Source organism: Mirounga angustirostris, unplaced genomic scaffold, assembly GCF_029215605.1.
Source record: "Mirounga angustirostris isolate CCGP_5_RB_7025 unplaced genomic scaffold, mMirAng1.0.hap1 SCAF_9, whole genome shotgun sequence".
NCBI classification, from domain to species: domain Eukaryota; kingdom Metazoa; phylum Chordata; class Mammalia; order Carnivora; family Phocidae; genus Mirounga; species Mirounga angustirostris.
The window spans coordinates 105,688,977-105,704,982 of NW_026991717.1; the positions used below are offsets into that span (position 1 = coordinate 105,688,977).

The 16,006-nt window shown below is 34.3% G+C and overlaps 1 protein-coding gene across 5 annotated transcripts in view; it reads left to right on the forward strand.

Annotated features, from left to right (window-relative positions):
* SLC38A6 (solute carrier family 38 member 6) overlaps positions 1 to 16,006 on the forward strand; it is a 62,599-nt gene that overhangs the window by 28,821 nt on the left and 17,772 nt on the right. For 4 of the 5 annotated variants that reach the window (XM_045900989.3, XM_045900987.3, XM_045900990.3 and 1 more), the window contains exons 6-8: positions 3,859 to 3,937; positions 14,618 to 14,700; positions 15,171 to 15,229. In XM_045900989.3, the coding sequence (XP_045756945.1) occupies positions 3,859 to 3,937; positions 14,618 to 14,700; positions 15,171 to 15,229 (221 nt within the window). The remainder of the gene's footprint in view (positions 1 to 3,858; positions 3,938 to 14,617; positions 14,701 to 15,170; positions 15,230 to 16,006) is intronic. The other variant, XM_064571139.1, reaches the window with a different exon arrangement.

A 16,006-nucleotide genomic window follows, 5' to 3' on the forward strand; every position in this document is an offset into this window, starting at 1 on the left:
TATGTTTTGTTTTAATTTTTTTTACATTTCATTTTGGTGTTAATATCTCAAATATGTGAGAATAGGAAGCTCTTTCCTCTGAATTACAATAATAGTTGCAGATGCATTAGAATCATAGTGGTAGATGCAATAGAGGCCCTCAGGAAACTCCTTAGCTTATCTGAGGAATCTTGGACTAATAACTTCACCAAACCAGCTACAAAGCTGAAATAAATTACATTGAAAATACATGTCAAAGTGAAATGAACATAGTGTTTTTAAGACTTCTCATTAATTTCTTTGACCTTAACTATTGAATTCAGCATTTGTAAGCAATTTGTTATTTAAATGCCGATGAAAAAAGAAAAAAATAATTCTAGGGAGTGGTCTTGACAGACTTCCCTTATTTTTCTTTGCTGTGGTGATTTCTTCTTCACTTTGCTCCTGCACTTTTCCCTAGGAGTTAATAGGGCAAATTTCTCAAGCCAGACTGACTGTTTCTACCATCACTACCTTGGGCAAGTTACTTCTTCATGCCTCCATTTCTAAATCTGTGAAATAAATATCTACCTCACAGTTTTGTGGTAAAGGTTAATTGGGAAAATAGCTTGCAAATCACTTAGAATACTGTGAAGCATGGAATAGGCATCCAAAACTCCAAAATGTTCACTGTTCTTGTGGTTCTTTTCTCACAGGGCCCTTTCCCCTTTTCTGTTGTTTCTGACATCTCTCCCTTCAACCTCCATGTTCCCAGCTCATGTGTTTCTCTTCTATGATTAGATCAACCAATATTAATACCTTACTACCAGCTATTGCCTAATCAAATTTTACCCTATTTTAGTCATTTCTTAGTATAACAGTTGCTTTTCCACATGGTTTTCAAAGAATACTTTCAATTTCTGTGTTTTGATTAGATTGACAGATTTTATTTATCTCCTTCCCAGGGCAGTTTCCATTAAATGAGTTCTATTCGTTATGTTTAAAGTGAAGGCAAAAAGAATACTTATTTAGTTAATGTGGTAAAACTAAATGATTTGCAATGGCTTGAATACCTGTCTTCAAGGTATGTCTTCTAGCACCAATTCTGGCTTGCTAGTGTAGGGGCCAGAATCACTTAACCATAACCATGGCTAAAATGGATGACCCTGTTACAGCTATTAATTTAGAGTACAACATGGTGTGTCTTGTATTAGGAGTCTATGGTATGTATTGTTGTCAGCAAAAAATCATTTACAAATTCTTGCTTATGACCTGTCTCTAAGATAAGTCTTTAAACACTTCCTTATGCCATTAATAGAAGACATGAGACAAGAGGTGTGGCAGGCAGCTGTTTGATCTAGTGAACCTTTTGGTTAAAAACCATGGATATATGAGCCTTACTATTGATATTATATCTTTAAAACTTTTCTATTTTATTTTACTGAGCTAACTGTCCTTTTTATGTAAATCTAAGATGTATTTCCTAAGTTACTGTATATTTGGTAATCTCTTTTGTTTCTTCTCTGTATTATATATAATATTTTAAGGTGCTAGTCCTTGCATGGAAGTTTACTTGTGGTTAAGAAAAAATAATTAAGACCGTGAAAAGGATAGTGTCTTTCTTTGTTTTACTTACTTAATCAGTGGGGCTTTTCCTCATCGGGAGCTGTGTGGTTTTGTAGCTCTTAAAACAAACACCACCATTCCCTAAGAGAGAAGCAGTATTTTGCATGTTTTATTATATTGTGTATGCTGAGATCTCTTTTTGAGAGAGAAACATATGTTTGGTGAGTTCATGTTTCTTGAAAGATACATGATTCTTCAGACTGGAATCTAATGAAATAGGACTCCCATTTGAAAACCAAAGAGTTAAGGCTACAACAGAGGATAAAAGTGATCAAATGATTAGCCAGGGGCTAATAGAAATTCTGGGAAGAATGACAGATTGTATATTAGAAAGAAATACGATATCATATTCATTGAAGCTTTTACAACTAAAGATCTAAAAGAAATAATAGAAAATTACTGAAAGAGATGAATGTCTGAAACTTTAGAAATGCATGTGGTGTTGGATTAATCCAAGCAAGAAAGACTGATGGGCAGATAATAAATTACATTGTATAGGAAGTCTGCATTCCTTGTGTTCAAGGTACTTTTGCCTCCTTTTTTTCCTTGCAAGATACATTTAAACAGCTCTAGGCCAGTTTCAGAAAATTCGGCTCATGATTTTCATTATACCATATGTGTATGATTCTTTGGGATAGATAAAGTATTATAAACAAAGACCCCAAATCCTTGAGTGGAGGAGGTTAATCTAAACCTTCCTTCTGTTCTGTGCCAAATTGATAGCATTTTTCCTTTTGACAATATGAACAATACAGAACACCTTTTCATATACAATCAATTGTAATGTTCCCAAACAAAAAGAGTTTGAAGAAGTACTGTACTTCTGTTGGGGAAAAAGCTATACTTCAGCAACTGTACTTTTGGGGAAGAATAAGTAGTCACAAACTGGAAAATGTGTATATATGTATTTTCATTGCAGAGAAGTATTAACTGTTCTCAATTTTATTTTGCCATGGGTACATCATTTTACTTAAAAAATTATGTGTATCTGTGTGTTATTGTCTATCTTCATATAAATTTATATACAAACTAGTATATTTCCTTTTTTTCTTAAGTAGTCACACAGCACTGTAATAATTGTGGAAAAATTTAGCTATGTTTACATATGTTGTTTGAGAAAAACATACTTTTCTTAAACATTTGAGCCTTTTAATCAATTTTGACCATTCAGACTTGGCATTCATTTGTGTTCTTAGTTTTTGTAGGTCCAAGGAGAAAGTGAAATGCTTCCTGAAATATAAATAAGTAATAAAATTAACGTGCGTACAGCGTACGCTCTTTATTCTTCTTGAATATATTCTTGTTGGTCCTTCTTTAATATATCCTTAATCTCTGGGGGGAAGAGAGATTATTACTCTGTTAAACTGAAGTTCTGATTCCAGTCATCTGGGTTTCTATATACTTAAACATGTAAGCTTAAACTCAAGTATTTACATATAAATGAGTTCTATATTCTGTAACCATATTAAAATATTTCCTAATATATGATGGAAGGTTTATAGGATTTGTGTTTTTTTTATAGCTACCTCAGAAATAGGATCATTATTAAAATGCTGTAAAAGCTAGTTCTTTCTTGGATCCTGTCAGATAAACTGTAAGAAACAATGTTAGCTTCAGGATGTGATTGCATAATACAGATGAGCCCTGTTAATAAAATGGAATAAAAGTTGTAAGTTTTGTCCCTTTAATATGCTTAATGGTTTCCATTGAATCTTTTCTAATCAGTTTTAGAGGACAATTTAAAATATAACTCATGCATTTTGTTTTTATTTTGTAATGTGCATAACGTGTGTTGGGGGCAAGCAGAGAAGGAGAGGGAGGGAGGGAGACTTCTGGGGAGCTGTCTCTCTCTAGTAAGAAGAAACAAGTAATCAGAATTATTAGCTGTACTTATTAAACTCCTGTTTCTGTATCAATTGTTGCTAAACTAACTTCTGTTGCCTTGAACAGGGTTAATAACATATACAAATCTGTGCAGAACTTCAAAGAAAATTTCATTTATAAATGGCCTGTAATTAAGACCATTTCTCTACCTAAGTAGTTTGTCTTGGGCTTGAAATGTAAGCAAAGGATACTTAATGAACTACCAGTTATTCTCTACAAAGTTACTTATCTCCATTCCTGGTGTGTATATACCTTCAGGATAGTGCAGTAGGAGTTAATCTTCCACATGTTGTCAAAGCCCTAATGGACATCTGTGTTTCTGTATAGATTATTCTTTAAATGGCTAAAAATATAGAATTCTAATAGGAACTATTTTTATCCTTTTTGCAGCTATGTCATCTTATCTTTTAATTATTAAAACAGAGCTTCCTGCTGCTATTTCAGAATTTTTGTCGGGAGACCATACTGGGTAAGAGAAAATATTTCATGTTGTATCCATTAATTTGTTAATTCAATAAATATTTATTAATGATGTGATAGAATAGGGCAGGACAGGGAGGAACTATCTCTTGCATAAGAGCAAAGGAGAAATTTCTGGGAATATGAAAGATTGAGGTAGGGAATGGGGGATGGTGAGAAGTTTGGAGAGTAAAGGTCTTAAACAGAGAAGGGGAGTGGATCATACTGTGGTCGCTTCTCCGCAAACCACGGTGATAAAGTTACAACCACACTTGTGAGATTTCTATTCTAAAGCATGGTTTGAAAAAAATAAATGATTTGCAGAGACTTAATGATTTCATTTCCTGGTTTTTAACAATATTGTAAACAATACTAAACCACATTATACTTCCTTTCTCCTTTATTATTTAAAAAATACTGGGTTCTAAAGACTATTGACTCATCTCTTTTTATGAGGAAAAAACAAATTTATTATACTTTTCCTTTCATTGCATAGAAAAAGAAATTTTGAGAAAAATACACTTTAAAAGACAGAATAAATTCTTTTAAGTGTCATCAAGTTATTTCACATAATTTCTAAACCACAATACAAAAACCTATCAGACTTTTAGACTTAAATATTTGGTTGTTTTGCTCTAATATTTGGACTTGTTCTGGACTGCAGGGCAAGTTTTCAAAATTCTTTAAGTTTTACAACTTGGCTTCCATGAAAAAGTTCTTCTTAGACAACTGCAAATACGTATTTATAAAGAAAGTATGGTATACTTTAGATTGAATAGAAATCAGAAGTCCTTAATGATTTTTCATCATCAGAAGATACTGTGCCTGGGCGCCTGGGTGGCTCAGTTGGTTAAGCAACTGCCTTCGGCTCAGGTCATGATCCTGGAGTCCCTGGATTGAGTACCGCATCGGGCTCCCTGCTCGGCAGGGAGCCTGCTTCTGCCTCTGACCCTCCCACCTCTCATGAGCTCTCTCTCTCTCTCATTCTCTCTGTCTCAGATAAAAAAAAAAAAAAAAAAAAATCTTAAGAAGATACTGTGCCTTTGTGTAGTACTTTACAGTTTATAGGGTTTCCACATTCATTATCACATTTGATGTTCACAACTGCCTTGCTTTGTCTGCTTTTAAGTTTTATGCTCTTAGTTTGGTGAATACGATTGCTCTAAGAAAGAGCTATGTGAAATTCACTTTTTCATTTGCTGTAAAAATATTCAGGACAACTTCTGTTATTCAAAAAATTCTATGTGACAAATTTAGTTTATAGTTTAGGGCTAAGAACTCAAGGCAATGAGAAGTAGAATCAGGAATATTAGACTAAGAGTAAGGAGACATGTGTTCTATCCATGTCAGTGACCTCAGGAAACTGATTTTACTTCTTCTGGCCATATAACTTAATTTTGAGCCTGAGGTTTCTTCACCTGGCTTAATGGAGGTACCAGTATTACCTTCTTAACAAAGTCGTTGAGATGATCAAATAAGATATTATATATATACATGCTTTTGTAAGCTGATAGCAATAGTGTAAATGTGGAGAATTAAGAAATTCCATAATGTTGAATGTCAAATATACCCTCAATTAAAAATAAAGAAATTTCAATAATAATAAATATATTAAAGGTGGATTTTCCCTGTTTGCTCTGCCAGGGAGGTCAGAGTTGAATTTGACTGTTAATCCTAATAGTTGTCACATGTTTGCCTTTTTCTTGCTCCTGAATTTGGTGACTTCTATTTACATTTTTTTAAATTGTGATATGTCTTCATGGAAAGAGGAGGGATAACCATGCATATAAAATTTTAGAAATAATTAAGGTAGTATGAGACAGAACTGCTATTAAAACTTAGGTCTTCTTTCTCTAAATGTGATACTTTTACATAGCTTTCTCTTTATATCAATTACCAGGGGCTCCTGGGTGGCTCAGTCATTAGGTGTCTGCCTTCGGCTCCAGTCATGATCCCAGGGTCCTGGGATCGAGCCCCGCGTCGGGCTCCCCGCTCGGCGGGAAGCCTGCTTCTCCCTCTCCCACTCCCCCTGCTTGTGTTCCCTCTCTCGCTGTCTCTCTCTCTGTCAAATAAATAAATGAAGTCTTTAAAAATAAATAAAATTAAATAAATAAATCAATTACCATTTATTTTGTTGGGTTTTTTTTTCTGGTTTGTTTAAAAAAATGAAAGTTAACCCCCATCTTACTCATTTTAGTAGAAAATTGATTAAAATGGTATTTTTTATAGGTCAGAAATGGATTTTTAAAGCTATACTTCAAAATACTGTGGCCAGTTGGCATCATCTCTGTTTTGATGAAAATTGCACACCTCTTTAACAGTCTCATCTTGTTTTACATGTAATGTACATTTGCTTATTTTGGATTTTAGAGTTGTAAAAAAACATCAATAAGAGACTATATTAATTGGTAAGAATGCAGATAAACCATCAATCTTTAAAGCTTAATGCTGTAAAATAATTAAGAAACAAATGTTATGGTAATTGACAACTATCTAGGGCAGTTTATTTCTGAATAAAGTTATATAGCTATATTTCTTCCGAGATCAATATGATATTGTTATGCTTTTATTTTAGGGCTTGATTGACAATAAATTGCACTTAAGGTCTTTCAGGTGTGCTTATTTTCTGTGAGATTTGATGTACCTTTGTGAAATATAAGCCTTTATAAAGATGTTATAAAAAAGAAACCGTATGTTCATAATATTCTAATTTCAACAATTACTGTTAGAAGTCAGAAGCTATAATACTTATCCCAAACTTGTATGAGGCATCTGTACTTTTCAGAGAATAATTTATATTTTAAAAATCTATGGCTGTTAAAAGTTGGAAGCTCTCTGTTAACATTTAATGATCTTGTCAGGGGAATATGATTGACACAATTAAGTTGTCTTGCATTTGAGTTACATAATTGATATGGGATGTGAGTAAGATCCTAATTCAGAACATATGATACTCTTGTTCCAGTCTATTCGAGAATGAAATTAAAGCAACTTATAAATAAATCTGGTTTTCATTAAAATATGGAAAAAAGCATCTGCATGCCAAAGCATTTGCAATACAGCTAAGGATTTATACTCTATATTTCATACTTGGAACATTTTTATCATATAGAATTAAATCCACAGATCAAACAAGTTTTCTAGGAAGTATAAAAACTTTTTACTCTAATTCTTTTGGCTTAAAGGAATGTATATTTAGATTATAGTAGGAAAACAGGGGTTCTGTTAGATAATTCATTTTCCCCCCTTAGGAAAAAATTTAAGGTTAGTATATTCTTCTAAAATCTTGATTTTCAATATGTGCTTTTTGAGATTACTTTTTACTGGTTTGTATTTCTCGGGCTGGGTTTAATTTTCCAAGTTTAATCATCTCTGTTCTTTGGAAAATATCCATTGCCAAACACAATTCAGTTGACTGTGACATGCATATCAAATCTAAACTAACTTTAGTGTGCATTACTGAATTGCCCTGTAGTTGAATGATAAAGAAAAGCACTGTATTTACAATTGTCTTTATTAATGTACCTTAATAAGTACAAGAAATGTTTAATAATAACCAGTAGCCAAGCCAGGGATAGTGAAATTACATTTTGCAATGAAGTTATTTTTATATTAGGAATTTAAAATTCAATCCTGTGACGAGGAGAGTGTAAAGGAAAGCACCATCTTGAGAAAAATGAAGCAGTATCTGAAAAATACCAAAAACTCAAGAGTAACTATTCAAGAGTAGAGATTAGGAGTGCCTGGGTGGCTTAGTCTGTTAAACATCTGACTCTTAGTTTCGGCTCAGGTCATGATCTCAGGCTTGTGAGATGGAGCCCCATGTCTGCTTCTCTCTCTCTCTCTCTCTCTCTCTCTCTCTCTCTCTCTCTCTCCCCTTCTGCCCCTCCCCCTGCTTGCGCGTACATGTGCATTCTCTCTCTCTCTCAAATAAATAAATAAATCTTAAGAAAAAAAAGAGTGGAGATTATTTCCATTTCTCCTGTCACTAAGATCATTCTCATCCTTTTCTGCTTTTACAGACATATAAGATGAAGTTGTTGAGCCAAATGATCTCTGAGGTCTCTTCTTGTGCTAACATACCATAACTGTGATGCTGAGAGACTGCTGGGAGGAGGTGACGTTGTCTTCAGTCCCACAGTTCAGTGCTTTCAGCAGTCTCATGGCTTCTGGGCATGAGAGAATTGTGGTCTGACATAATATAGTTATAATAGTATAAGTTATAAAGTTCAGGATTTCAAAATGTTTATTCTTATGCAAGAGGAAAGAGTCTGGTCCTAAGGATTAATGTGCTTGTTGCACAACTCCACCTTCATGACAGTAGGAACAGCAGAGCTAACAGATGGAATCTGCTTTGGTGTTCTACTGGCCCTTTTTTCTCCTGACACTGCAATTGTCTGGGTCTGATACTGGGTCCCTGAAGGAAGGAGGTTTTAGGTGTAGAGTCCTGAGCTTTTTGCCAGCTTCAGAAATTTAGTTGCCAAGTGTCCTTCAATGAGGGATGTTTTGAAGTTCCTATTTTGATACTTACTCAAGAGTGACTAGAAGATGAACCTGCCTGGTATTATTTTGTATTCTTAATACGTGTGCCCTTAGGTCCTCCTACATACAGGAATTGAGAGGCTTGTGTAAATGCAGAGAGCACAACTTCAGGTCCGTGAGTACTAGAAATACTTGTGCACAGGTTTTAGGTTCTGACACAGGCATTTCCTAAAGACACGAATTAGAGTGAAAAAGGGAAAGGTGTGATCATGGTGCTATTTCTGCTGCTACTCCTTCTTTTGTTCTGTTTAAAAGGAGGTTGTTGGCACCCACCAATACCCGCTAAACATACATTAGAAAAAGACTTCCTCTGAAACCAGAAATAAAAGAGACACAGTGAATCATGAAGTCCGTGTTAGAAGCCAGGGGCTGAAACCCGTGTAGGGGAAAACCTTTTCTTTCTTTCTTTCTTTTTAAATTGAGAGATAATTAACATATAACAGTGTATAAATTTAAGGTATACAATATGTATTTTGATATACTCATGTATTACAATATGATTACCACAGTAGTGTTAGCTAAACCCTCCATCACGGTATATTTAAGATCTACTCTGTTAGCAACTTTCAGGTATATTATTATTATTAACTACAGTCACAATCCCTAGAACTTATTCATCCTGTAACTGCAAGTTTGTACCATTTGATCAGTATCGCAGTTCCCTTGCCTCCTCTACCCCAGTCCTGCTGGTAACCACCATTCTACTCTGTTTCCGCGAGTTTGGCTTTTTTTGATTCTACATATAAGTGATAAACGGTAATGATGTTTTTCTGCCTGACTCATGTCACTTAGCATAACACCTTCAGAGTCCCACCATGTTGTCACAAATGGCAAGATTTCCTTCTTTCTCATGGCTGAATAATATTCCATTATCTCACATATATATATGGTATTTATATATATGGTATATATGCTCTACATACACACACACACACACACACGCACATGCACACCCCACATCTTCTTTATCCATTCATCCACTGACAAACACTTAGGTTGTTTCCATATCTTGGTTATTTGAATAATACTGCAATAAATATGGAAATGCATGGAGCGCCTGGGTGGCTAAGTTGTTACGCATCTGCCTTCGGCTCAGGTCATGATCCCAGGGTCCTGGGGTCGAGCCCTGCATCAGGTTCCCTGCTCGTTGGGAAGCCTGCTTCTCCCTCTCCCACTCCCCCTGCTTGTGTTTCCTCTCTTGCTGTGTCTCTGTCAAAATAAATAAATAAAATCTTAAAAAAATAAAAATAAATAAATTAATATGGAAATGCAGATATCTTTTTGATATCCTGTTTTCATTTCCTTTGGATATATTACCCAGAAGTGGCATTGCTGGATCATTTAGTTTTTTAAAAAGATTTATTTATTTATTTATTTATTTATTTATTTATTTATTTATTTTATTTATTAGAGAGAGAGAAAGAGCACGTGTGAGCACATGCATGTGCACAAGGTGCGGGGGCAGGGGGAGAGGGAGAGAAATCCGCAAGCAGATTCCTGGCTGAGCACTCCTGATACCAGGCTCCATCCCAGGACCCTGAGATCATGACCTGAGCTGAAATCAAGAGCCAGGCGCTCAACCGACTGAGCCACCCAGGCGCCCCTTTAATTTTTTTAGGAACCTCCATACTGTTTTCCATAGTGGTTGAACCAGTTCACCTTCTCACAGTGCACAAGGATTCCTTTATCTCCACTTCCTCACCAACATTTGTTATTTCTTGTCTTTTTGATACCCATACTAACAGGTGTGAGGTGATCTCTCAATGTGACTTTAATTTGTATTTCTGTGATTAGTGATGTTGAGCATCTTTTCGTATACTTGTTGGCCATTTGTATGTCTTCTTTGGAAAAATGGTTGTTGATTTCCTCTGTGCATTTTTAAATTGGATTAACCCCCTATCAGTTATATGGTTTACAAATATTTTCTTTCATTCCATAGATTGCCTCTTCATTTTGTTTATTGTTTCTTTGGCTGTGCAAAAGCTTTTTAGTTTGATGTAGTCCCACTTATTTTTGCTTTTGTTGGTTGTGCTTTTGGTATCATATCCAAAAAATTATTGCCAAGGCCAATGTCAAGGAGCTTTCCCCCTTTGTTTTCTTGTAGAAGTTTTATGGTTTCAGATACTACATTTAAGTCTTTAATCCATTTCAAGTTAATTTTTGTGAGTGGTATAAGATAGGAGTCCAGTTTCATTTTTCTGCATGTGTTTATCCAGTTTTCATGACACCGTTTATTGAAGAGACTTTTTCCCCCATTGAACACTCTTGGCTCCCTTGTCAGATAGCAGTTTGGCTGTATATGAGCACAGAGTTATTTCTGAGCTCTTTATTCATTCCATTGGTCTGTGTGTCTATTTTTATGCCAGTACTCTACTGTTTTGAGTACTATAACAGCTTTGTAGTTTAGTTTGAGATCAGGAAGTGTGATGTTTTGTTTTCTCTCTCAGGATTGCTTTGGCTATGCGGGATCTTCTATGGTTCCATACAAATTTTAGGATTGTTCTATTTCTGTAAAAAAGTGTCATTTGAATCTTGATAGGGATTGCATTAAATCTATAGATGGCTTTGGGTAGTATGGACATTTTAACAAATTAATTTTTCCTATCCATGAACATAAACAAGATATCTTTCCATTTGTGTCTTCTTCAATTTCTGTCATTAAAATCTTGCAGTTTTCGGTGTACTGATCTTCCAGTTCCTTGGTTAAATTTATTCCTACATATTTTATTGTTTTTGATGTTATTGTAAATAGGATTGTTTTATTTTTTTCAGATATTTTATTGTTAGTGTATAGAAATGTAACTGATTTCTGTATGTTAATTTTGTAAACTGCAACTTTACTGAATGTGTTGATTAGTTTTTGGTTGAGTCTTTAGGATAGTCTCCTTATAAGATCATATGATCTGCAAATAAAGACAGATTTACTGTTTCCTTTCCAGTTTGGATGTCTTTTATTTATTTTTTTTATCTTGCCTGATTTGTTCTAGCTGGATTTCCAGTACTGTGTTTAATAAGAGTGGTGAGAGTTGGCACCCTTGTGTTGTTCCTGATCTTAGAGAAAAAGCTTTCAGCCTTTCACTCTTGAGTATGATGTTAGCTGTAGGTTTGTTGTATATGGCCTTTATATATTGAGGTATGTTCCTTCTATACCCAATTTGTTGAAGACTTTTATTATAAAAGTTACTGTATTTTGTCAGATGCTTTTTCTGCATCTGTTGAGGTGATCATATGATTTTTATCTTTCAACCTATTCATATGCTGTATCACATTTATTGATTTGCATATGTTCAACCATCGTTGCATTCCAGGGATAAATTCCACTTAATCATGGTGTATGATCTTTTTAATGTGCCATTGAATTCATTTTGTTAATATTTTGTTGAGGATTTTTGCATCTATATTCATCAGGGATATTGATGTGTACTTTTCTTTTTTCATAGTGTCCTTATCTGGCTTTCATATTAGAGTATGCTGCCCTTGTCAAATGAGTTTGAGAGTGTTCCCTTCTCTTTAGATTTTTTAGAAGAGTTTGAGAAGGATTGGCATAAATTCTTCTTTAAATATTTGGTAGAATTCACCAGTAAAACTATCTGGTCCTGGGCTTTTCTTTGTTGGGAAATTTTTGATTACTGATTCATTTTCTTTACTCATTATTGCTCTGTTCATATTTTCTATTTCTCATGATTTTGATATGTTGTATGTTTCTAGGAATTTATCCATTTTCTTAATTTAACATGTCAGTGGGTGACTTTAGCTACCTGGTAGAAAAAGAGAATGCATTTTCACCAGCTGGGAACTCGGAGAGTATCTGCCAAATGATTTGAAAAAATAATCCCTATTGTCTTTGATGCTCCAGCTGCCATATAGACATTAATTATACTTTGTTACTATTATAATTGTGTATATGTTTCAGTGAAAAATGATTATAGAAAATTTAGAAAAGAGAGCAAATAAAAATCATATGTAATACCATCTCTTACCTAATCATTGTTGTTTTATTTCCTTTTAATTTTTCTCAAAAAGCTTTTTAGAACATAGTTAATAACCACATATTTTATATTTTTATCATTAGTATTTTCCATTTTACTAAATTGTCTTTTTTTAAAAAAACTGCATAGCATTCCACTGAATATGCTTTTATGGGCCTAATATTTTCTATTGTTAAATATATAGAACTTCCCTCCAGCTTGCTTCTTAATGTTATGGTAATGTTGTATTCATAGCTTCATGCACATAGAATTTTTTATATTATATTTATTTTCTTAGATTACCATGTTTTTATTGCTTTTTCTACATAATGTCATTGTTTTTCCAGAAGTAGTACTAATGGACAAGATCACTAGCAATGCCTGAAGGACCAGTTATGCCACATTCTTCAATATTACTTTTTAAATCATTTTACTAGGTTAATTTCAACAGCCTCATATTTATTTCTTTAATTAGCACCAGAGATTGGACTTTTCTTCATGTGTATTTACTAGTTATACTTCTTTCATGAATTGTCTGTCCTTTACATACTAAAGTGAAGTCTTTACTGTTAAATTCTTGGGGAATTAACTCTAACTTTTTAAAAGTTCCACACATGTATTTATATTGGAAAATTGAAACCATCTATATGCAAACAAGGGAAAAATAAAAATTGCTCATATTGCTACCACATAGAAATATCTTCTTCTGGTATTTTAAGAATATCCTTCTGACCTTTTTGTTAATGTTCATTCAGTTTTTTTAAGTAATCAAATACATCATCACACTTTTAACTTACCTTTTTTTTCATTTAGTATTCTAATGCCTTTATATGAAAAATGTAATACTTTTTTTTCCCTGGTAATTCATGCTCTTTCTTGAAAATTTGAAAAATATAGAAAACTTTGTAAAGAAGAAAACTTACCCATCATTCTGCCACCCAGGGATGATGGCTATCAGTATGTTGCAGTTCTTTTCCACTTTTCCTCAGAATTGCTAATCATGCTATATATATTTAGGATGTTTTCATATCATTATATTATTCATTATTATACCTGTAAAATTTTCTTTTTTATGATCATCCCATAGTCCCATAATTTGTTTTTAAAAATTGTTGTGGTCTTAGCTATTTGTTTCCAGTTTTCAATATTTTAAATGTTTTCAGTAAACATCTTTTTACAAATATTTTTGTCCTTGTTGGGAATTGTTTATTATTATTATTATTTTTTTTTTAAGTAGGCTCCACAACCAGCATGGAGCCCAGTGCAGGGCTTGTACTCACAACCCTGAGATTAAGGCCTGGGCTGAAATGCTGAAATCAAGAGTTAAGACACTTAACTGGCTGAGCCTCCCAGGCGCCCCAACTGATTATTTATTTATTTATTTTTTGAGAGAGAGTGCACATGAGCAGGGAGGGGTGGGGGCGGGCAGAGGGCGATGGGGGAGAATCTTAAGCAGGCTCCATACCCAGCACAGAGCCGTCTAGGGCCTCTATCTCACAACACTGAGGTCATGACCTGAGCCAAAATCAAGAGTCAGACACTTAACCAACTGAGCCACCCAGGCACCCCCTGATTGTTTATTTTTAATAGTCTTCTGTAAGTGTTAAATATTTGAAGTTTTTCAGTATCTTTTGCCATATTGCTTTCCAGAAAGGTAATATACACAGTTTTTACCTTCACCAGTTTTAAAGATTTATTTATTTATTTTAGAGAGAGAGTGCATGCACCCGAGCAGGGGGAAGGGGCAGAGAAAGAGGGAGAGAATCCTTAAGCAGACTCCCCACTGAGCACAGAGGCTGACCCTGGGGCTTAATCCCGGGACCCTGATTTCATGAGGAGCCAAAAACAACAGCCAGACTTTTAACCAACTGAGCCACCCAGGCACCCCTACCTTCACCACTGTTGTGTACACCTTGTCACTTCTCACCAACAATGACCATTATCTTACTTTCAAATACTTGCTAATTTGGTAGTTGGAAAATGGCATCTCATTGTTTTGATACATTTCTTAAATATAAATTCATCAATAAGAGTAACAGGATTTCACAAGAACATATTTTAATGAAAGGAAGTAGGCTTTTCCTAGTGGATGGTTGTAATGGTTATAACTGTGTGTGTGCGCAAACACGAGCACTGGATTCCTGGGCCTAAAATACGATTATTATTTTTTTTTCTAATAGGTCTTGGTATCTCGATGGACAAACACTACTAATAATCATTTGTGTTGGCATTGTGTTCCCTCTTGCACTTCTTCCTAAAATAGGTAAGTCTTTAGAGAAGAGGACAGTTTTTGTTTGGAAGGAAGGAAGAAAGAAAATAATGTTAAGGGGCTTTTAAATTTCACAGTACCACATTTTTAGCAGAAGGGTGGTAGCAGTGAAAATTTTGAACTTGGACTTATTTTAGGTTGTTCAGCCTTCAGCCTTGCCTAGTTAGCCTATTACTTGGTTTGCAGTAGTATTTTGTCTGCCCCACTAAAATAAAATCTTTACAGTGGAACATTAAAGAGCAGCTTTTCCTCCCAGTGTACCATTAGTGGTAAGCCAGTTCCACTTCTGCTGTACGGAGCTGCATAAATGATCTGTGACAGATAGTTGGAATGTTTTTATTCTCAGCCCTAAGCCCCAGATACCAAGCACTGTAATGGAAAACATGCCCAAGATGTATAGCTTTAGCTGTATGTTAGGATCACTTTCCTTATAAATTGCTTTTTATTTTACTGTTATTTTACAGGCTTTCTTGGCTACACAAGTAGTTTATCATTTTTCTTTATGGTGTTCTTTGCTCTTGTGGTAAGTTTAAAATATAGCATATTGCTTATCTCCTCACTGAAATTGAACTTATTGTGTTAATGTCTTCTTTTTTTCTTTTAACTCTGTTTTCTGTCAGAGTTTTATTTCAGTATGTTATTAAAAGCACTTTTATTCCACAAAATTATTTCCTTTATTGTATCTATTTTGAAGAGGCTTAGCTAGAGCATCCTTCCAAATGCAGTATCTCTTTTGGTTAACTAGAAAGGAGAGCACACTGATTCTGTTAAAACCTTAGATGAAGTTTAATTCTTTGTGTAGGTGTGTGTATCAGTTTATTTCTGTATAATACTGGGTGTGTATGTTTTTCAGCTCTTCCTTGTTGTTGAAAAATTAGTGAAAGAAAATGCTACCCAAAGGAGCAACACAACACACCAGTAGTTAAACCATATTATAGAGCCAGATTTTCAAGCTGTCACAACAATCTAGGATGCATTTAATTTAGGTTGAACTCTCTTCTGGGATGCAAAGATAAAGCAACTTTAGATTATTTAAATGAAGTGGAAGTCACCCTGGTTTTAGTGTACAAAAATACTTAAATGGATGCTCTTAAAACTAAAATACTTAACAGTGTTTACATTTAATCATTTGTTGAACTTATCACCATTAAAAATGATTGCCCTCCCCACCTCAAATTATCTGACTTCTATCTTAGAAGTAAATGAATCAAACATATGCTTTTTCCCCCCTTCAATTAATTTAGATATGATTGACATACAGCACTGTATAAGCTTAAGGTGTACAGCATAAAGACTTGAC